This window comes from Ochotona princeps, chromosome 10 (genome assembly GCF_030435755.1).
Source record: "Ochotona princeps isolate mOchPri1 chromosome 10, mOchPri1.hap1, whole genome shotgun sequence".
NCBI classification, from domain to species: domain Eukaryota; kingdom Metazoa; phylum Chordata; class Mammalia; order Lagomorpha; family Ochotonidae; genus Ochotona; species Ochotona princeps.
This window is the reverse complement of record NC_080841.1, coordinates 25,700,636-25,723,000: the sequence shown is the minus strand read 5'-3', so window position 1 is coordinate 25,723,000 and position 22,365 is coordinate 25,700,636. Positions and strand designations below refer to the sequence as shown.

At 37.1% G+C, this 22,365-nt stretch overlaps 1 protein-coding gene across 3 annotated transcripts in view; it reads left to right on the top strand.

Annotated features, from left to right (window-relative positions):
• GPATCH2 (G-patch domain containing 2) overlaps window positions 1–22,365 on the top strand; it is a 174,457-nt gene that overhangs the window by 113,736 nt on the left and 38,356 nt on the right. For all 3 annotated transcript variants that reach the window (XR_009246174.1, XR_009246175.1, XM_058669190.1), the window contains exons 7-8: window positions 10,470–10,509; window positions 16,492–16,562. Coding sequence is in view for 1 of the 3 variants with exons in the window: in XM_058669190.1 (XP_058525173.1) it covers window positions 10,470–10,509; window positions 16,492–16,562 (111 nt within the window). In the remaining 2 variants the exon portion in view is untranslated. The remainder of the gene's footprint in view (window positions 1–10,469; window positions 10,510–16,491; window positions 16,563–22,365) is intronic.

Sequence of the window (22,365 nt, the reverse complement as noted above, 5' to 3'; positions counted from 1 at the left end):
GTGTCATTCACACCTACTGCACGGACCCTGGCAATCATCTCTGGTCAGTTTACGTTTTGCTTTTCACAATTACATTCCCCCACTTTAGGAAGAAAATGAAAACCCCCTACCTCCAATCATAAGGTGCATAGTGTAAAATTCCATTGGGTTCCAAACAGAGATATTCCATTTATTGTGTTGGTATCTCTGCAGGGATAGGATGCTATCTAGTGATGAAAAGTGTTCATAAATGTGCTACCTGGCTTGTGTCCCGGCTGTTCCACTTCTGATTCAGCTCCTACTTATAGCCTGGGAAAGCAGTGGAGGATGGCCCAAACCTTGGGACCCTGTACCCCTGTGGGAGACCTGAAAGAAGCTCCTGTCTCCTGGCTTCAGATCAGCTCAGCTCTGGCTTTGTGATTGTTTGGGGAGTGAATCAGCAGATGGAAGATTTGCCTCTCTATAAATCTGCCTTTCCAATAAAAACCAATAAATGTAGCAAAAAAAATTGATGCTTTAGGATACTTATTGAACATAATTAGAAACTGCCAAATGAAGCAAGAACTAGAACTAGAACTGATCTTAGACACAGTCTAATCCAATCACCTTGTTCTCGTGAGTGAGAAAAACTGAAGTTCAGGAAGGCTAAAGGACCTGCTGGGGTTTTCATCTCAGCTCTCAGAAAATATAGAACAGAGCATTGTCAGAAGTAAACATAGTTAGTCAGCTCTGAATAATTTCAGATTCATTTGTATTTTATGGGGAAGGGGCAAGGTAAGATCCCCTTTTGGTATATTCAATCAACATGCCATTTTTGTAATTAGAGGGTGAAAAAGCAGAAAGAATATTATAATAGGAGTGATACCTAAATTTAATTGTATTTCATAATTCCCCTAAGTAGACAATGGCATTTTCTATATACTTCTTCTATTAAATAGAAAGTCCAACAATGCATGTAAATAGTATACGAATTGTGAGCCTTATTCTGAGTATGAGAAAACAGAAATTCAAGGCTGCTCTCCAACTTGTTCTGAACAAGTCACATATTGCTACCTGATGAATCTGGAACTCAACGCTGGACTCAATGTTCCTTCTGTCATAACTCAGAATTACCTTAAAGGTAGACTGCAAGACCCCATAGTCATATCCTGTTATCAGATCCTCCTCTTCCGCAGGCTCATAATCCCTTAAATCCATTCTCTTAATCCTTAAGCAGAGTAATTTAGTCTTAAATTTCTTCCTGGTATCTTCTTTCACCAGTATGTGATAATGTTTAACATTCAAAGGGGAATACTTACTCAGTCTGGTATGATAATAGAACCAACACATGATCCAGTTCTCAGTGGTATGTGAACATAAACACAATGTTTGCATAGGACAGGGAATGCATGGATTGACTGTACCTCATCGTTTTGTGTTTCTTCACACAAACTTACTTCTGAGTGTGTAATGAAAAAGTATGAATGATCAGAAATCATCATTATATTACTAAGCATTTATAAACTCAATTTGAATAATAAACAACATCTATTATTTTCATTCATTCATGGATTCCTCTAAGTCAGCATAGATTTTTATTGTTGTTGTTGTTAGACTCTCTCTTCTAAAAACATCCTGTTATACAAATACTTAAAATATAGTCTCACTGGCTAAAATTTCAAGCTGAGAAGTAGATTTAATAAATGGGGAAAATACGGGACTCTGATGCATCTTCCAGTTTTGAATTTACGTCTTAGATTATTGTTCAGTTAAAATTCAATATAGGGCAGATGTGAAATAGCTAAGCCAAAAGTAACAAAACCCCTGAGCTGGACAAGAGGGAAAGATGCTTTTACAATTGGTAGATTAATATCCAGCATGGTGTTGGATGTGAAATGCTACCAGTGGAGGTATCTAACTCAGTGTATTGGAAGTTTGGAAACAGGTCAGTAAAAATTTGCAATTTCTTTGACAACACATTTTATAACTTCAAAACTATTGGGTGAATGCCCAACTTTGCAGCAACACATGTGGAAAAATGGAGTCCTGTTTTTAAAAGGTGAAATAATGTGGTCTGGAGAATTTCTTAAAAGGCTTGCAGGAAATCGTAATTATGAAAATGTGACCACCTTAATAAAATGGAATTTAAAGTCCAATTGTTAATAAATGATGTTTCTTTTAATAGGAACCATTTAGCTCAGATAAGTGAAATATTCATTAAATAACTAGACAGCCATAGAAAAACTGACAAGTACCTCCATTTAACTAAAGTAGTGAAATTAGTATCTAATTTCTGAGGAAAAATAGGGTGTTAAGTTTTAAAGTTGGTGTTCATTTCCTGTGTTAGTTTTCTGAAAATGTTAAAACAGGTATGACCAGTTAGAACTGCCTTTTATTACTTTGTTTGCCGTTATTTATACTCAAAATAGTTCTAGAATATTTTCTCTCTTTTTCCGATCACTTATGAGGTTTTTCAAATAGAAATTGACTTACTATCTGATTTTTTTAAATTTTTACTTATATTTTTATTTTATTTCTTATCATAGGCTTACCTGAGGTATTATGTTTAAATCAAACTTCTTTTAAATTCACATGGGTGATTCATTATAATTCTATGATGAATTCCTTTATAAACCAAATATTCACCCCTTATTTTATCTTTTGTGTAAATATAGCTTGATTAAAACCAGATTTGCCTGGATTAAAGGTTGTGTTCTTCAGGAATATTTTTATACTTTGAAATTTAGCATCTATTGCTTTATAATAAAAGCAGCTTTAACTTTAGATTGTGATATATCAAATGTACTAGATCAATTCATCTGATTTAATATAATTCCCTTGGAAAAGTCACTTAGCCTACACATATCTTCATTTTCATATATAGAATTAACATGATTACGGTGCTTCCTAAATTTTACAGGGTATTAACATAAAATCTGAGAAAGATTAAAACAGCTGCAAAACATCTCAAATAATAATAATGATACATTCAAGGTATATGGATATTGTACAGTGTACATTTTATTTTTCAGAGTATTTTCAATGTACCACTGTTTTTAATACTTCTACTACCTCTCTGAAGTATAGTGATATTAATCCTTTAGTTTATAGATAATTTATAGAGTCATACTTCTTCTAAAATCATACTCTTCACTCAATCAAAAGTTAATTTAAAAAGCAAATGTATTATTATCTGTTATGTGATTAATAATATACAAACTTGTTGAGGCATTCGGTAAATAGAATTCAATTACACTATTTTCTCTGTAGCCGCTTAGGAGGTAAAAGTAATTATTGCAGCCAGAAACTCATAGAATAAAGCTCACACATTCTTGTATTTCTACTGTATACTTTTGGGAAAACAAACAATATTTGTTTTAAACACCTACTGTGCATCCTTAGTCTTATTTAAACCTTCTAGTCCTAGCATGGGTTTATTTTTGCATGTGAAGAAGAAATCAAGGGTCAGAAAATAAAATTAATTTATCAGCGTTTACCTGACTAGCAGTATCAGAGCCTATAAACAAACTTAAGTCTTTCAGATTTAGCAACAATGCAAAATAAGCTTCCTGAATTTTTGTTTGTGGCTTCATAAAAGAAATGAATTTTTAGAAGAGCCTCATGAGCATAATTTGTAAGTTGACCATGTCATAGAAAGAGGTAATGAATAAGGAGTATCATTATCATACAGGTCATGTAGTCCATAAAACTTAAGAGCCTAAATTAATCTTAAAAGATCACACAGCCCAATGAAGTCACTGATGAAGGGTAACACAATGGCTGTGGTTGATAGAACTTGGTCCTGTGTCTCAGAATCATTTGTCCATTAACAAAATATCTATGACAGTCAATTTTGTGACAAGTTCTAGATATACACAGTGAACAAGACACATGATTGCCGGCCTCATAGTACTTGACATGTTACAGAGATAATAGACATCAATTAGTGAGTATTCATATAGTACAATTTTACAATGGTTCGTAAATGTATTGTTAGAAAACTGAGCAAGGTACTCTAAATTAGAACTTTATAGTGAATTTTGAGCCGGACAGAAGGAAACAAAAGCTCCAATAATTAAATGAATTGGGTGCAAGAACAGTCTTTCAAGCAGAGGAAATAACAGTCTGTCCTCAGGAAACTAAAAGAGTGCTATAACAGAGCATACAGTGTGAAGGAAGAGTTTAGAATGTGTAAGACACAAGAAGGTGAGGCAAGTGTCAGGCAAAGCCAGGCCTGATGCGCATTTTCCTAAGAGTGTCCTAGGAGTGGAGAAGCCACTTAGGGTTTTGGATTTCTTTTTTTCGTGTGTGTGTGTGTGTGTGTGTGTGTGTGTGTGTTTGTGTGTGTGTTTATGATGTTATTTTCCATTGACTGTGTGCCTTTGTCTTGACATCCTGCATTGCAGTTGCTTCCATAATACTATTCTTGCCTAGCGAGATTACTTCTCCATACTTAGTTTGCTTTTAGGTTCAGTGTCTGGCATGTATTTTTTTTTTTAAAGATTCATTTGTTTTTACTGTAAAGTCAAATATACAGAGAGGAGGAGAGAGAACCATCTGCTGATTCACTTCCCAAGTGGCCGCATCTGCCGGAGCTGAGCCAAACTGAAGCCAGGAGCAAGTAGTTTCTTCTGGGTCTCCCACGCTAGTGCAGGGTCCTGAGGCTTTGGGCCGTCCTGGACTGCTTTCCCAGGCCACAGGCAGGGAGCTGGATGGGAAGCGGGATCACCGGGATGCGAACCGGTGCATATGGGATCCCAGTGCATGCAAGGCGAGGATATCAGCCACTTGGCTACCACACAGGTCCTGAATCTTTGGCATGTATTTTTACCTGCCATGTATTTCTTCATACTTAACAAATCTCTTCAAAAACAGTTACAGTTCACAGTAAAGGTATTTAATGTAGAAGATGTTACACCATTTTCAAAAGTTCACTGATAATCCATTTAGATGTTATCCATTATAACTCTTTACAATACACTGAAAGTGTTATTTATCTGCACTAGTCATTACAGTACCTACTGAACCACAAGTGCCTAAGCATTTGAAGTGTGGATATTTAATTGCCAGCATATTGGGCAGCAGCGATGTAGATCATTTTGTATATTCAAGGCCTCCTATTTGTACTTCTGAGTCCAAAAAGTGGAAACTTATCTCTAAGAATAAAAGTCTGTATTAGAAACTGCAGTAGCTGTTTCCTTCAGAAGAATACATTTTAGAAGCACTCAGTTAAGCACCTTGAAGTTGGCTTTGTCCTTCTACCTTAGGGGAAATATTAATTGACTTCCCATGAAATCTTACGCATTTCTGCAACCTGTAGTTCAGCACTCCTGGTTAGGAACGGGGCTTAAGAGGTAGTGAGAGGACTCAGTGAGAAACGCTACATCTGCAGAGACTAATAAATAAATAAATAAAACCCCACAGAATTTTTTTCTTAATCTATTTTCTTGTCATCCTACCTGGGAGGAAAGAAAATGCACTCCCGAATCTCCAACCATAGTTGTTCCAATTGCAAGGCCACTGTAGGGAGTCTTTAATAGACGGTGCTCTTCCTGTTGGCAACTTAACTATGGTGACGATTAAATGAACTAAGAGACGCCGGCCTTACTCCCTCACTGCATGGAGGTCAGAGGGAGAGATTTAACACGAAAGCCATCTTCAGCCCCGCTGAATTTTGAGGACAGAAAGCCTTCTCAACCTACCCATTCTCTTCAAGTGATCAGTTTCAAACTCTTCTGTACTTCCAGATGTTTGTCTCATTCCTACTCTCCCTCAGACCCCCTGAAACTGGCTCCAATGTAAAGCATGCCCCTATGACTCTTGCTCTTTCAAGACATCTTTCTGTCCCCTGTCTTTATATAAACTTAAATTCTTTCATGTTCAAGGAAACTACTACCATATTTCTTTATTCTTTTTTCCACTGGAAAAGTTATTTAACTTTTATTTTCCGTGTAGTGATTTTATCATGTATTTCCAAATCAACCATTCAATTGATAGAAAGCCAACCCGCCAACTCCTCCCCAAAAGGCTCGCTTTACCGTTTGTCACTTGTCTGCCCTCATCCACGGAGGACTTCAACAGCTGATTTCGTCTCCTTTTCTGCCTTGACTTCTACTATCCTGATTAGTGATAAAATATGTCATGGTAGCAATAAACTTGCACTTCTGGATCTGAACTCCTACATTTGAATGCCAGCTCTGCTTTATGATTTTGAAACCGTTGGCAAATCACTTAATCTGAGTCTTTATTTGCAGAATGTAGCTTGTAGTTCCTTCCCCTGGGGGCAATTTAAGGATTAAATGAAAACAGGTTCTGGCCTTTACAGTAAGGGCTCAGTCACCTTCGTCGCGAGGTGCCAATGGAGTAGAACCTGTGGCACTTACACAGTTGGTTCTCCTTCAGCCCCGTGTCGTTTATCTCCTCACCTTCAAGTAACTCACTCTCCCTGCTGCTTTTGAATAGAACCATCACTCGGAATCAGTGTAGTTCTAAAACTTCAAATTATATTATGCCATTTTCTCACCACATGTCTTCCTGCTGTTCTCTTCTGTTGACTACCCCAGCCTTTACACTCATTAGGATCACCGTATAAATATGGATGTAACTATCCAAATATACCTTCCTTTACTCTCCTTGTCTTTGTCTTATAGGTAAAGGTTTATCTTCTGTCGAAGGCTAACTATCGTTTTATTGAGAGAAGTTTTATTTTTTTTCCAATCTGCCATGTTTTACAATCTTATCTTTAATTTCCTTCAGCCTCACTCTCTCACTCTGAAGTCCAAACTTTTGATAAAACATAGATTACTCCCAATCTAAATATTCACATGCACCTGCTCTGTACACACAGTGTTGTTGTGATTTTCACTTCTGTCCACTCTGCTTCCTGGAGACATCTCTAGAAAAGTTCGCCAGTAGTTCCTTGAGCATTGTCTAATTTGTCTCTGTCAAGCTTGATGTCCCCACTGTTAGCACCAGTGACTACTCCCTTATTGAAACTTTCATTTATGGCTTTAATGATACCATTGTCTGGCTTTCTTACCTCTCTGGACATTTTCAATTTTCAAGCCCAGTAGCAAAGAAGGAAGGATACACAGTAACAAAGAAGGAAGTCATATCAAATGTCTAGAGACTGGAGGCTGTGGAACTTTGCAGCTAATGGAACAGAGGGAAGCAATGTGAATGTGAACTTCTGCTGAAAGAAATGCTAGTGTGTCTGTCACGTGCCCAGGAAAGCTGAGAATTTAGAAATAAGTTGGCACATGGAGCCAAGAAAGGAAATATTTCTTCTCTCTTGGAAAATTCACCAATATGAGGCAAGATATTAGAAACAGGTCAGAAGTGTGAATATGTATTTTAATAGGGGACATACTGATTGCAGATGAGCATAAAGCAAAATGTCCCCCTTCTTATCTGGTAAAGAAATGGAAATTAAAGCCACAGCCTGGTATCACCGTTAATCTACCAGAGTAGCCAAAGTAAAAACAAATAGTGACAACAGCAGATGCTGACGGTAATGTGGAGCTAGTAGATCAGTCATGCTCAGTGGCGGAACTATGGAATGGTGAAGCCGTTTTGGAAAATTTTAGCAATCTCTTTGGAAGTTAAACATACAAGTGCATTATTAACAATTCTTAGGCATTTACATCTCCAAAAATTGAAAGAATAAGTTGATACTAAAGTTCCAAGTGCCTTTATTTTTAATAGCTCAAATTGGTCAGTAAAATTGCCCTTCCGTGGGTGAATTGCTAAACAAGCTATTTTTGTTCAAACAATAGAATACTACTTAGAAATACAAAGAATAAACTACTGCTGTCTGCCACTACTAAGTTGAATTCCCCAAAAATAATGCTGTTTAGAAATAAGAATAATATTAAGCTGGCAAAATAAAACACTTTCATACTGTGTGATCCCGTTTTCATTATATACTTGAAGTGACAACATTAAAATGAAGAATAAGTTCAAGGGTTAATAGGAGTTAAGAAGCAGAGGGCTGCTTGGAAGTAGGCATAGCTGTAAAAAGGCAACATGAGAACTGGCAGACTGATGAGGTATGCTGTACTTAAACTCTATCAGTGGCATGGTTGTGATGTCCACCGGAGTTTTGTAAGACATCATTTTGGAGACTGAATAGAAGTGCATGGAGTCTTTGTATCATTTCTTACAGTTGCATGTAAATCTACAGTTATCTTTAAAAATGTAATTTTAAAAAGGATAAATCAGTAAGTGTAAGAGAAAAGACAGAAATTTTAGGAGAAAAAGATAAGGAAACTAGCAGATCAATTGAGAAGATACAAAGTGTAATTACTAGACATTACAGAAACAGCGATCAAGAAAGCAGGAGAAAAGAACATTTTTTCCATTCCAAAAAACACAGATCTCTAAAGTTCTCACCCAGCATAAGAAATGAAACACCAGAAAACATCTAGAGAAAACAATACAGATCACATTTGAAAGAATGGGAAAAACAATGACTTAGAATATTGAAAACTAAGCATTTGAAGAAGAAAACAAACAAGGGAGACTGTGACGTTCGGTTCTAAAAAGGTACTTGTCAAAAATTCTAACAATGCCTTAAGTACTTTGGCTAACAGCAAAGACAAACAGAGAAGCCGTGAGACACCAGAAATGAACTCAAATAGAAGTGAAAAATGGCATCAACATCCACCGAAGGACAAGACACTTCCAGTCCAGATCTGAAGGATTACAGATGGACAGAGGGCTCCAGCAAGGGGATGCCTGGGCAGGGCTCTGTAATACGGGAGGCTGACAGATACAGAGAGGAAAAAGCCAAAGAAGAAATAAAAGTAAATATCAACTTCAGGAGAAACAGAAAAAGTTCAGCAGAAGAAAATACATTATCATAATAATATTTATATTCACAATTAATTAATCGAAAATGATGTTGTAATGAACTAGAGGTTTGAGAGTTAGAACTAAATTTATGATAATACAAAGTCAGTTATTAACATGTAAAATCAATCACAACCTCAGTATAGCATGTTTAGATTACGTCACAAAGTTCACCAGAAAATAAAATATAAAATTTTTCAAGTGTAAAAAATTTTGAAATCCATAAAAACTCTTCATAGTACTTATTCCTCATTATTTTTTTTTTTGAGGGGGGATGCATTTCTCCTAGCATTGTACCAAAGGAGAACATTAAAAAGTGTGGACAGTGGTTTCTCTAGACAAAGTTTTGGAATCAGGACAGGCAAAACAAATGCTGTTTCTAATCCTGTTACTGTTTTTTTTTTTAACTGAATTATGCATTTGATGGTTAAAATATGTTTTTCTTTATAGCAAAAGGCACAATCCAAAGAGGAGGGGAAATACCTTAATCAAACTGTCAGGGGAAGAATTTGCTTCCAGCTGATGATTAATCCGATTATTATTCACTAATATCAATATGTGCCCATTCGAATATCCATGGTAGAAACCAGCCTGCTAAAAAAAAAAGAAAAGCACTGTTTATGACCTTGAGAAATGTTACAGTAACAGCGTACAAAAGTCCTGTTAACGTAGAGGCTAGGTTTAGTACTACAAAGCTACTACTGAATATATGGAAGTCTTAGGGAGTACCGAGAGATGTTCCCTTTCAGTGCAAGCCCCTTGCTCTGGAGTAGGTACGATGAAGAAACACTGTGAGCAAGTAAGCTTACTATCTACGCACTGATTTCCACATCTAAACCTTGAATGGCTTTATGAGGGTGGACCTTTCATGATCCATTTGCCACAGTTATGGTTCTCGTTTTTCTGGTCCTTGGACAGGTCATTTTCACACAGTGCACTGCTAGAAAACTGGACATTTAGGTCATGGGAACCATTGCCATTTGTCAGTTATAGAGGGGAGGAGTACAAGTCTCAGAGCAGCGGATGCTGCATGGAGTGCAGTGAGCAGTGTGGAAAGGGAAGCTTTCAGCTGGGCAGGGACTTCTGTGCTTTTGCTGTTGTTGACTTGTTCTCAGCCAGAACTCAGGTTTTCAAGCCGTGAAAGGACTGGGTCCAAAATACTTTCAATTGATGGAGGCTCCAGAATGTATATCAAGGGCTTTTTGTGTTGTTTCCAGGGTGTTATCCAGAGGATATAATACCACATTTTTAATGTTTTTTCCATAATGCCAACATTCAAAAGGTCATAATTTGTTGTAATGATGTTATAATTAGGTTGTGGTAATGATAGAATTTGTAGATTTTATAACCAGAATTGATTCATAAAATGAATACAGTCCCAGCAGTTTATGTTAACATAATTAAATGGAAATGTAATTCTAACTCGGTTTGCTTATTAAATTGAAAATTACCAGGTTATGAGCATACTCACATTTCTGGCAAAAAAAAAAAAAAAACTGGTCGAAGTCTAGAATTTAATGAAATGTCCATTTTAAAAAAAGCATATGTAAGGCCCTATTTCTGGTGGCAAACAAATTTGCTAAAGCACACACAAACTGTTAGTAAGTGACCAGGTGCTTTCTGCCAGGTTCCTGCTAACTCTCTTTCTCTTTCCTCTGCAGCCATTGGTTTAGCCCTGGTGCTAGGACAGAGCTTGGCCAGGTAAGGAACATTCTAGTCCAAAAGGAAATCACTTAGCTTCTTTGAAACATTTACCTCTTTCCCTTCAAGGCAGTCAGTCAGCTTTCTGACAAAGGATAAAAATCCCGAATTCTTTTAGAAGTTAATTGTGCCAAGGTTTAATACACTAAGCAAATGAATAGACCTTTACCAGGCCTGAGTTTTTCTTCACTGCCACCCTCCTCAGCTGAAAATACATATGACTGCAAGGAATCAGACTCAGCACAGAATTGTTGAGGACAGAATAAATGCCCAAAATGAAAGGAAGAAAGTATGATTGTATTCTTAGAACTGTATCTATGAAATTCATGAAATATGTTTTCTGTATATTAATAAATGAGCAAGCAAAAGAAAGCAGTGCCATTAGGGAAAATAATGCATTAATTTTCTCAAGCTTTCAGTCAAAAGATTTAATTTTTTGAAAAAACTTTGAAAGGAGATCTTCCGTCCATTCACTCACTCCCCAAGAGGCCCTAAAATCAGAGCTAAGCTGATCCAAAGCCAGGAGCCAGGAGCTTCCTCCAGGTCTCCCACGTGGTGCAGGTTCCCAAGGCTTTGGACTGTCCTTGACTGCTTTCCCAGACCACAAGCAGGAAGCTGGATGGGAAGTGGGGCCACTGGGGGAAAAAACAGTGCCGATATGGGATCCTGGCACATACAAGGCAAGGACTTTAGCCACTAGGCTACCGCGCCGGGCCAGTAGTCAAAATATTTTAATAAGGCTATGAATACATGCCCTTGTCTTATGTGGATTTCTGTTCAAACCATCTCTTATATGTGTATATTATATAATGTGTTATATTAAACCTGTGGCCGCCCAGCATTGTAACTCTTGCCTAAACTAGGCTTATCTAACATAAGGCATTTTCCCTGTATGACATGTTACAGTCTCCTTGTGATTAGGAATACTAGAAAGCTCTCCAATGCTATGCTTGCGGGCAGTTTTGCAGAGCGAGCTCATCAAGTAAAGTACAAAACTGGAAAAAAATATCACACTAAAGGGACCGCAGGGAATGCATTTGTTCGTGATATGAGAGCTGAATCTGGAAGACAGTGTCAGCTTAGATCTCAGCTAGGAGGACGCCATTCTCCGTGACTCTTTCTTTTTTTTTTTTAATCATTTTGCACCAGTTTATAAATAACAGCAAAAGCAAGTGAAGTATTGATTTTGGAGATACAAACACATTTAACTAGTAAATGAGTTCACAAATGTACAAATAGTAAGAACCAGCTATATATACCAAAATCTTCAACAAGTTCATGGAAAGTGCACATTAACTTTTAATTCTGTTTTTCCATGAACTTTTTATGCACCTAAGTATATGTACATATTCAAATAGGAATTCTTTGCATTTTGAGAGTTAATCATTTTCTGGTTCAACTTCGGTTCAATTATATACAATGCTGTGAGCTATTGGCTAAACTTATGTACAACTGATAAAATGCAATACAGTGAAGAAGTACAAAAATTTCTCAATAGGCAGTCACCTTTTATTTTTCTTGTACTAACTTATGAACATAAAGAAATTATAATGGGGCTGGTGCGGTAGCCTAGTGGCTAAAGTCCTCACTTTGAACACGCCTGGGATCCCATATGGGCACTGGTTCTAATCTCAGCAGCCCCGCTTCCCATCCTGCTCCCTGCTTGTGGCCTGGGAAAGCAGTCGAGGACGGCCCAAAGCCTTCGGACCCTGCACTGCATGGGAGACCTAGAAGAAGCTCCTGGCTCCTGGCTTTGAATCAGCTCAACCCTAGCCATTATGGCCACTTGGGGAGTGAATCATTGGATGGAAGATCTTTCTCTCTGTCTCTCCTGATCTCTGTATATCTGACTTTGCAATAAAAATAAATAAATCTTTAAAAAGTGATAATGTTGACTCCTCCCTTAATTAAAACCATATTTCACTTCCTTCCCCCATCTGTTAGCTCTTTTTTGGCTACTTCAATTATAAACCCCATTTTTATTTATACCCTTCATAAATCATAGTTTTCTTACATAATTATAAAATAACTTAGGTATTTTGTATCAAGGTCTCACAATTTGATAAAAAGACGTTTATACAAAACAACTTTTTTCTCTTGAGATGGTTAAAGTCTGAGGCGAAGAACTGGTAATTAGAAAACCATATAGCGGATGCAAGAAGGCAGCAGGAGAGGAATGTTAAAGTTAGTTCACATTTGGAGGGAAGACGGGAGAGACAACTGTGTGTGACGCCTTTGTTTTGTATTGTCCTTTTAAATTTCAGGCTTTGCCTCCTTCAAAATTATAGTTAGACATCTTGATAGTTTAGAAATGTCTTCACTTGCCGTGGGTCATTATTTAGATTAGGTATTACAGAACTCTCTTTTCATTTGGAGAACACCTACGAGGCAAGTGTGAACAGCCCTGCAGCTGTGTTGGAGACGTGTAAGAAGTTTCCTGAAAAGCGGCTGCCGGTTGAAACCCTCCTAAGCTCAGCTGTCAGACAGCAGAGAGGGCTGCCATGGGGTACACATCGTGCTGTGGGCTGCTTCCTCTTGAGGGTGGGATTTGACCGTCAGATGTTTGTGAAAACATGACGAAAAGCTGCATTTTTAGTGTTTCAGATTCTATGAAGTGAACAGATTTCCCACGTTTCACCATACAGGTGTCTTTAGGAGCATAGTGATGCTGCTGAGTGTACTCTCCCTGCTGCCCGCATTCTTCCCTCACCTTCCACTTTCCTTCATTCCTTTCTTTTTTGTTTCAAAATGTTACAAAGCCACACTTTCAGTTCATTTTGCAATCACAGGCTTAAAGAATTCAGCAAATATCAAGTAGGAAAAACAAAAATAAAAAACCAGCAACACCATTCCAGAAGAGTATAGAAAATGGTTGTAAGTGATCGTCAAATCAAAAATGTCAGGTTTCCTCACATAGGTTACATTTTCTTATAGCCACAAAACAGGGACAACACTGTATTTGTCTTTTGGGGACTGGCTTATTTCTTGGCTCCATTTCTGTAATTCTAAAAGACCACCGTCCCTAAGAAGCAATTCCTGGTGAAATCCCACAAGCTTTCTATAATTTTGTACCTAGGCTCTACATTTATGGATTTTAATGTAATTCTTATATGAGTCATTTTTTTAATGTACATCTATCTGCAGGTCACAAATAAGGGAATTGTATCTCCGTCTGACCTAAGTGCAGCAATCTGAAAGCTGGAAGGTAAGAAGCACTTCGCACCATATTCCAAAGTTCTGTTTTTAATTGGAGTTCACATAATTGAGTCAGAACCTTGAAAAAGGACCTCACTTGTGACACTGATAGGAGTCCAAGGAAAAAGAAAAATACCATTAAGACTGAAGAATCACAAAATCTGACTAGCTGCTATTGTTTATTAGAGCAAAGATCAGGAATTCTTGTATCTTGTATTGTGAATTCATGGCTTGACTTGGAACATGCTGAGAACCTTTTAAGTATAAATATGTATCTTCTAGTACTTCCCTAGATTGTGTCATCTTAGCCCGAAAAAGATTGAAGTTGCTGTATTAACTTTTAAATCCATGACTTAGAGATTGAAGTCTATATATTTATCTCAACTTCATTTTAAAATCGCAAAGATATCATCAAATTTGTAATGTTATTGGCAAGGTGAGATCATTTTATGATGACTTTTTATTTAGATACATTGCGTTAAATAATTTAAAAATTCATATCCTTCTATCACAAAGCCCATCAAAATCATAAATTTGAAGCAGAACCATATTCTGGTATGAGCCTAGTAGAAGGAGGTGTCACATCAAAATTCAGGGATGCTGCTCAAGTTAAAGGTCATCCAAGTAGTAGCCTCTCTAAGAGGTAACGAGAGCTAGTGGGCACAGCATACATTGCCTGAAAGTTGCGTTTTTCAAAGCTAGCCCATGGAACTTTTATTTCAGAATAATGTACTTAGGATTTTAAGAAGTTTGGACTGTTTGAACACAATCTTAGGGATATTACTCAATATATTTTTAATCATAGAATTAGAAAGTTTAAAAAAAAAAACTACTCTTGAAAAAGATGGAGATTCCATCATCTTACCTCTACCTACCTGTGTCACAAATGTTGGTCTGTAAATATATGTATTTTAAAGGCACTAAACTTAGAAATGCCAAAGTATTTTTTTTTTATTTTTTAGAAGCAATTTCATGTTCATGGTACGAAGTGTTTCTTATCTGAAACACTTTCAGATTAATGGACTTCAGACATATGTTGCTATTTTTAATAACTGCTAAGAATGAGATATGATTTCAGTTATATATCAGATACTATTAGATCTCACTCGTGTGGATTTCGTCTTTTCATTCTGTTTTTAAGCACTCAGATTGTTCCCAATACAGTGCTGAACCACAGAGATGCCGAGGCCGAATGAGTACCTGAAACAAAGGACCAGAGGTGCATGGGGCTTTGGCACATACCCCACTCATCTCAGACCCTATGAAACTGTACCATAAAATTCAAAATTTTTCAAACAGATGAAAAAAAAATCTATGATAATAATAAAAGATTGAGAAGGCTGAGGCTGTATGATGTGCCATTAAGGACGTTAGGACAGGGATAATTAGAAACCTAAAATATTATGAATTTAGATGTGTACTCAATTCTGAAGGGGAATGAAACCTTTGTAAGCTGTTAGGTTTTACCTCAAATGAGTAATATAATCATTACATTGATTTTAGGAAGTTCAGATTGGCCATACTATGAAGAAAGGACTAGATGGGAACAAGGCCAGGGACAGCAAAATCACTTTGGGTATTGTTTCAGGCGAGAGAAATAGAGTGTTGCTGGTCAAAGCAGACATAGACATTTTCAACAAGTTTAAGATGTATTTATTTAGTTAAGACATACCTGAAAGAATAATCTACCCATATTCTTGATGATCTAGTTAATTTCTGTACCTTCTCAGTGATAACTAAATATGCTAATTGATTCTGAGTGATGTCATTGAGCAATTTAAAGCAGTTACTCTAGCCTTCGCTAAAAACTGTTCCTACTGGTCAGTCAGTACCCACTGACAGTAACACTCATTAATTATAATAATAATCTTAGCATTTCCTGTCTTCTTGTCTAATAGAGCTAAGCATTTTACATTGTCTAGCTTTAATACTCCCAGTAGCCTTAAATGTGGATATTATTGTTATCTCCATTTTGCAGTTGGGGACCAGGGCTTAGGGAGGTTAAGTACTTTGCCTAAGGTTACCGTGCTTGTAAATGGTAAAGCTGTTATTGGAACTTAATGACTTGTTAGTTCCTGGTACAGCTGGGATTAGAACCTGCCTTATTACCTTTGAGACTGTTGTTTGTGCTAGAGTTAATTTCTAATACACTGTATAACTTTTTTTCTGCCTAATCTTGCATATAATCATAGATCTGCATAAATAAGCTAAGCTGCAATTTCAATAAACACATAATGAAGAGTGTTGACTATTTCTCTTTCTTTCCAATTAGGGTAAAGCAAGTGCAAAGGGGAGTGGATGATAAGGCATTTTGGAGAGGCAATTAGATATATATTTTTTTTGTAATTATGTATTTCCAAGCCATTAGTTCCTTTGAAGAATAATGTTTCAAGTGTGTTTCTTTACCATGTTTAGGCAAGTAGGTACAGTGTGGTGACAAGTCTCAAACCACTCTTAGCTGAATGCTGCAGTCTAGAGGCTATTGACATAAACTGGTTGCATTGCTTTTACCAGGACTATTCTAGAGACCCAAGAATAGAACTGAGTTCTAAATGACTAGAAAGAGCAATTTAGCTTTCCAGGAAAAATTGCCTTGCCAATTCTCACTACCATTTTTGCAACAGTGATGGTGGCATCTCCCTCAAAATGAGTATTCTTTGCTTAGAGAGACGCTAGAAGAAAAAATGTAAAGCAAGTGAACAACTACTATTCCACTGAATATTTTTCTACTATAATATAATGAGAATATTTTTGTTTCTACAACTTTTTCCTAATACTTTTGTACAGCATCAGCTTCTGAGAGATAACCGAGCCGAAAGAGGACACAAGAAAAATTGTTCTGTGAAAACTGCCAGCAGGTAAGCCATTCAGGTTCATTTTGAATTCTCAGCAGTATGTCAGCTGTGCTTGTTTTCTATGCCAATATTAATGTAATTTGGGTGGCCTTGGAATCTAAAAAGCTAGCTTAAAATATTCTCCATACTATTTACTTGCCTATATATTATTTCATCTGTATTTTTTAAAACTGGTGAAAAACAAAGAATAGATTTTGGTTAATTCATTTCTTGAAATAGGATAGAGAGACAGCCCAATAGGCATCTCCCAACTGACATTTCACTTCCCCAGTGTCCACAATGGTTAGAGCTGGGTCAGGCTACAGCTAGCAGCTCAGGATTCATCCAGGTGTCTGCCTTGGGTAGCAGCAGTTCAGCTCTTTGAACTATCACTTGCTGTCTCCCTGGGCACGCATTCTGAAGAAGCTGAAAACAGGAACAGTGTATTTAAGACTCAAGCCAATGCACTGCGCTATGGGAGGTAAAGAAGTGTCAAAGGGCAGCACCTTAAATCAAAATAAGCCAAAAACCGTCCCCAAAGAATTGATTTTAAAAGAATTACTGTGTTTCCCATAATTAATGAATTTTAAATCAGTATTATTTCATTAAAAAAAATTAAGCTTGCTCCCCAAATTTAAATGGCATTTAGGTCTTAAGAGAGCAAAATGTGTTTTGTTGTACCACTATATAAATGAATGAAGACTGAGAAAAATAATAGTCTCTCAAAAAAGAAAAAAAATTTTTTTTCATTTATTTGAAAGTCAGAGTTACAGAGAAAGAGAAAGAGACACAGCAAGGGCTTTGCCGTCCGCTGATTCACTCCTCAGCCAGGTCTCTGCTGTGCGTGGCAGGAGCACACTGGGCCGGCCAGCTTCTAATGCCTGTTCCAGGCCTTTAGCAGGTGCTTGAGTCAGAACTCAAACACCAGGATTCCAACCAGTGCCCGTGATAAGGACAGTGGCCTTCCTCACTAAACCACAGTGCTGGCCCCTGGATTCTTTCTTAAAAATGGTTTTACAGTCATGTTCCTTTCATGTTGTAAACTGATGTTATTTTTTGCCTTAATACAAAAAAATTTTCCCCAGTTTATTGTTTTGGACAATATTTTAAACACATGTCACTGGCAATACATGGAGAAACTCACTGACTACTGCCATGCTGATCCTACTTCAGTATAACTCATGTTTTTGATAACTTAAGCAATCAGAAAATATATACACAAATAATATGCCCCACATAAAATTACCATGGTTAAATTGATATAATTCTATGCAGTCCAGCATGAAAACAGAGAACTTACTCTTAAGATACAGAGTTTATACAAAATTAACCACTTAATAGGCCATAAAGCTAGTAGCAACAAATTTCAGTGAATATTTATTATTAATATCAGATTCCCTGACCTAAAGTTAATTAGGTAGCAACATATTTATGTTTTAAAGTTTGGAGTTAAAAATAAACATCATTTCTTAGTAATTCATATATCAAAAAATGAATTAAAATCAAATTGTGAGTTATACTTACATGGTAAAATTTTACTGCCTTAAATATTTGAAACTTGGTTCCAGTTCCCATTCCAGTTAAGATCCTAATCTACAAGATTACTGCCACCCTCCTTTAATGCCAACCATGGATGAATTTAGAAAGAAAAAATAAACAGAGAACTGCAAGAAGTCCTCTGTCTTATGAACTTGTATGTGACTTGGACCTGAAGCAAGAGGCAATGCAGCCTCACTGAGGTGCACCATGAATGCGATAGGAACCCTTTTGATGCGTATAGATCTAACTGCCCATCACCTTAGGATGCATGCTGCCTTCCCCACACTGAAAGACCAGGATCTGTGGCACAGATATCTACAAGAAAAAATTCAGGGTGGCTCCCAGGGCTGTTTGTGCACTGTCAAAGCTGGCTGAAACCATGCTGGGGAACAAATGGTTATTCCTGTGCTTGGCCCCTTCCCACCCCAGAACTCTTCATTACAGACTATGCTATTTTCAGTGATTTTATTTTTCTGCTTAGCTCAGAATATTAAATTGTTCTACTCCTATAATACTTTTAAAAATTACAGCAAGCTCCAGTCCAGTCCTATCCTTCCTCATCATCTAATTTCATTCCTGAAAGGAAACTACTTTAAACTCTGTAGCTATTTCTTCTAGTACTGACATGCACGTTTCTATTATTCCATGCTTAAATTACTATTCCTTAAATTATTTTTTTGTTATATACAGACTTCTTGCTGTGGTTCCCATTTTTCTCTCCTCCTCCTCCTCTTCTTATTCATCTTTTTCTTCTTCTCTCTCACTCTCATCCCTTGCCACCCTGCCCCATCTACTCTGGTTTGTTTTTCTTTTAGGCCAAGACCAAATACACATTTTCTGTTTTTATCAATATGATCATGTGTTTAGTTATTAGTCACCGATATATGATCATTTAGTTATGGAGATCGTTCTGTTTTAGATTTTTCTTGCCTCCCTCCAACCCTGGCCCAACGCTGTGTGCCTAACCCTAACTCACCAGCCACTTCCTCACAGAAGTGTACAAGCTCCCCATTCAGTGATGTGGTGGCACGTTTTTTGGTGCTCCCCAATTTTGAGATTCATTCTACTGTTTGTCCTCTGCACCTGCTGAATATTTGGCATCTGGACACATCTCTTCACTGTCATCCTGAGAGTCCTGTTCTTCTCTCTCCGTGTGAGATTTCTTGGTCCCTGGATCTCATACCATTTTTTTTCTTTAGTGTTCTTAAATACATACACATACACACACACAATTCTCTTGTATTTTTATTTCCAAGATATTGTTTCCTTGAATGTTCCTCTTGTAGAAGGTTCTTTGTTCTGATTTGTGGAGTCAGTGACCTTTTTGATTCCTCTGAAGCTGTTATGTTGGATATAGGGCAATTTAAAACAAAATAAGCAAAAAGGGAGAAAGACAAGTTTAATTCTCGTGGAAAGTTTTATTGAACACAAGATGAAAATGTTTTCCCTTCCTTATGTTGTATTTTTCTGTATTCTTCCCTTACATCTGTTTTCTTCCTTAGTGTTAGTGATATTATTTTGGCTTTTTTTGCCCCTTTCAGATGAGCGACTGCACTTCCCATTTTGAACTTGTGGAAAAACGTAAAGGTTAGACAAAACTGTAATGCATTAAATCAATAAGCTGCAGGATCATTTTCTCTCAGAATATACCAAACTAGTAAGAAAAGCTAAATGCAGAAGTGACCCACTGTCACTGACTGAACTATGAGACTTCAAAGTTCATGAGTGTGGTATGTTCTTGAAGTAGACATTTCTTATAAAAAGTCTGAAGACAGGCACTTGCATTACAGCTTTGGCTTTTGGAGTCTGGTACATCTGACTCTCCATTCCTCAGCAGTTTTCAGGATTCCCCTAGCAAGGTTCTAGGGGCAGGTCTCCCAGTGCGGCCAATGATAGGATGCATTTTGGTTGTGATTTTCAGGATGTCCAGTTATGCCCTTTCTTTTGCGGCACATCTAGTTTTGATACTGATATAGTTTCTTCAGATTAATGATGAGTGCAGGGAAAATTGTGTTTCAACTCTCAGCCTGTTCTGCTATGACAAATAATATCAAAGAGCTGTCATCAAGTAACCAATTTTAATAAATCTAAGCACTTCTACCCAGAAGTTCTGCATCATCACTAATGGCCTCTGTGTTCACAGGCTATTCTAGGCTTCTCACTCTTCCTACTGGGTGGGTTCCTTTAGATCTCCTCTCCTGCGCTTATTCTACAAATTATCTGCTCTCATAGCTTCAAGCACCATCAGCAGCTCACATGACAATATACCAGCCAATCACATTACAGCTGTTAATAGTATTAATGCATTGTGGTCGCTCAAATGTTCATTAGAAATATGATCCACATTTTCATTCTTCTCACCTGTATTACCTAATAGGACCTATAATCAAACTTCTAAGAGAATTTAGCTCATTCTTTAAGTAGAAAGAATTTTAAATGATTCAATTGATTCTAGTTTTGTCATCTACATTTGTCACTTCAGTTTAATGTCCTGAGAAATCCCCCGCTATATAGAGGGTGTTTTGGACAGTGAGTGATATGGAAACTTGTCCTCTTAGCATTGTCTTCATGTATGCATTTGATGTCTCTTCCTTGTGGTACTTGCTAGTACATGTTTCTTGTGAGACAAATATCAGGTGATTATCCCCATATGATGTTTCTCTTTGATTGTCCTATGGAGTTGTATTTCCTTATAAGTCTTGCAATTTCCATTGCTTTCTATATATTTTCCTGCTACAAAGTTTCATCCTAATTTTGTTGCATTCTATCCCTTATCTAATATTTCATTGATAGCTCCGTTTTTTAGGCCATCCAATCATTTGGATATACTTTAAAACTTCAAGAAAACATAAAACTCTTTAATGAATAAACACTTGTTTGTAATATAGAAACTACATACCTATATCTGTGGCTTTCAATATTTAACACTTGTGAATTTTTAGTGATTATTGCATGTAATTGCTAAGAGTGAAGAATCACATTCACCCAGACACACCTGAGTCTCAGAAAAATGCACATGACTGTTAGTGATACTTAGAATGATTTCTTCACTTGGCATCTGTGTGGCAGCTTCACTGTTCTAGATGCCAGCTTACCCAGTCCAGTGAGACAACAAACTCACCATGAAGAAGTTATGGGGAACAGATTTATTACTGACAGAATGATTGCAAGGGACAGAAGAAACTTAGGGTCCACTATGAGCTAGGACCTCAAGATTCAGGAAAATTTCCTGCGTTAAATGGAGTTTCAACAGCACATGCCTACCTTACACCACAGCTGGTAGACCTTATATACCCTATACACCTCAAGGACAGTGGGACCTACTGGGATAACACAGTAAAAGGACCTCCTGTTTCTAAGGTGTCCTAGAATAGACCTCAGGTTGTCTCCATCTCAGAATGTTGCATTCCCAGCACATTCTACACATACTAAGAACTCCAGTTGTTAGCAAATGTTTTGGTCCAAAGCCACCTGGAGAACTGTCTATAATATCCAGCCTCATGTTTCAGTATTCCAGTACTTAAATATAATTTTATGCATTTCAAAATTAGAAAAATCTTTTCCATGCCATAACCTCATTTAATAACACACCATGTTTCTCATGTTAGAAACCTTTGATTAGCACCAAAAACTCAGCTGGAATATTCGGGTAACCCCAAGGCCTTTACGTTTTGGCTCTGGTATGTTTTAGGGAGTGGATTTTTCTGCTTCCTTGCCTATATCTATTTTGACTCCAGTTGTGAAACAGAAAGGTTAGGACATCCAGTAGTCTAGCAGACATGCAATTTCCAATGCAATCAGAATGCTTTTATTGCTGGTATTTAAACAGTTCTACCAAGTTTTCTACTTTAAATATCTTTGTTAATTCACATCATTAATTTTCTGACAGCATTTTATTTTTCATTACTCACTATTAAATGACCTGATGATCCCTGATACTGGCTGCTCTGATTTCTCACTATTTATTGTGAGAAAGAAAATGTAAACTTTAATTTCTATTGTCATCTTTGCCAATTAATAGTAAAAATGGCCTCCTGAAGGAAAAAAAACGGAGTGATAATTTAATACTAGCAATGAAACCAACAGCATTCACGCAGACACACGCAACACAGAAAGCTTGTTCCTATTTACATTTGTCCTGAGCATGTGCGTTTTCATAGGATGACAAAGATCAGTATATTTGATTGCCGTGGCAGCTGCTCTTTATTTGATCTTCTCAAGTTGCAAAGATGCTCTAGGGTTCTGTTTGCTCGTCTTCCCCAAGCTGCCATTCATTGTTTGCAAAGGA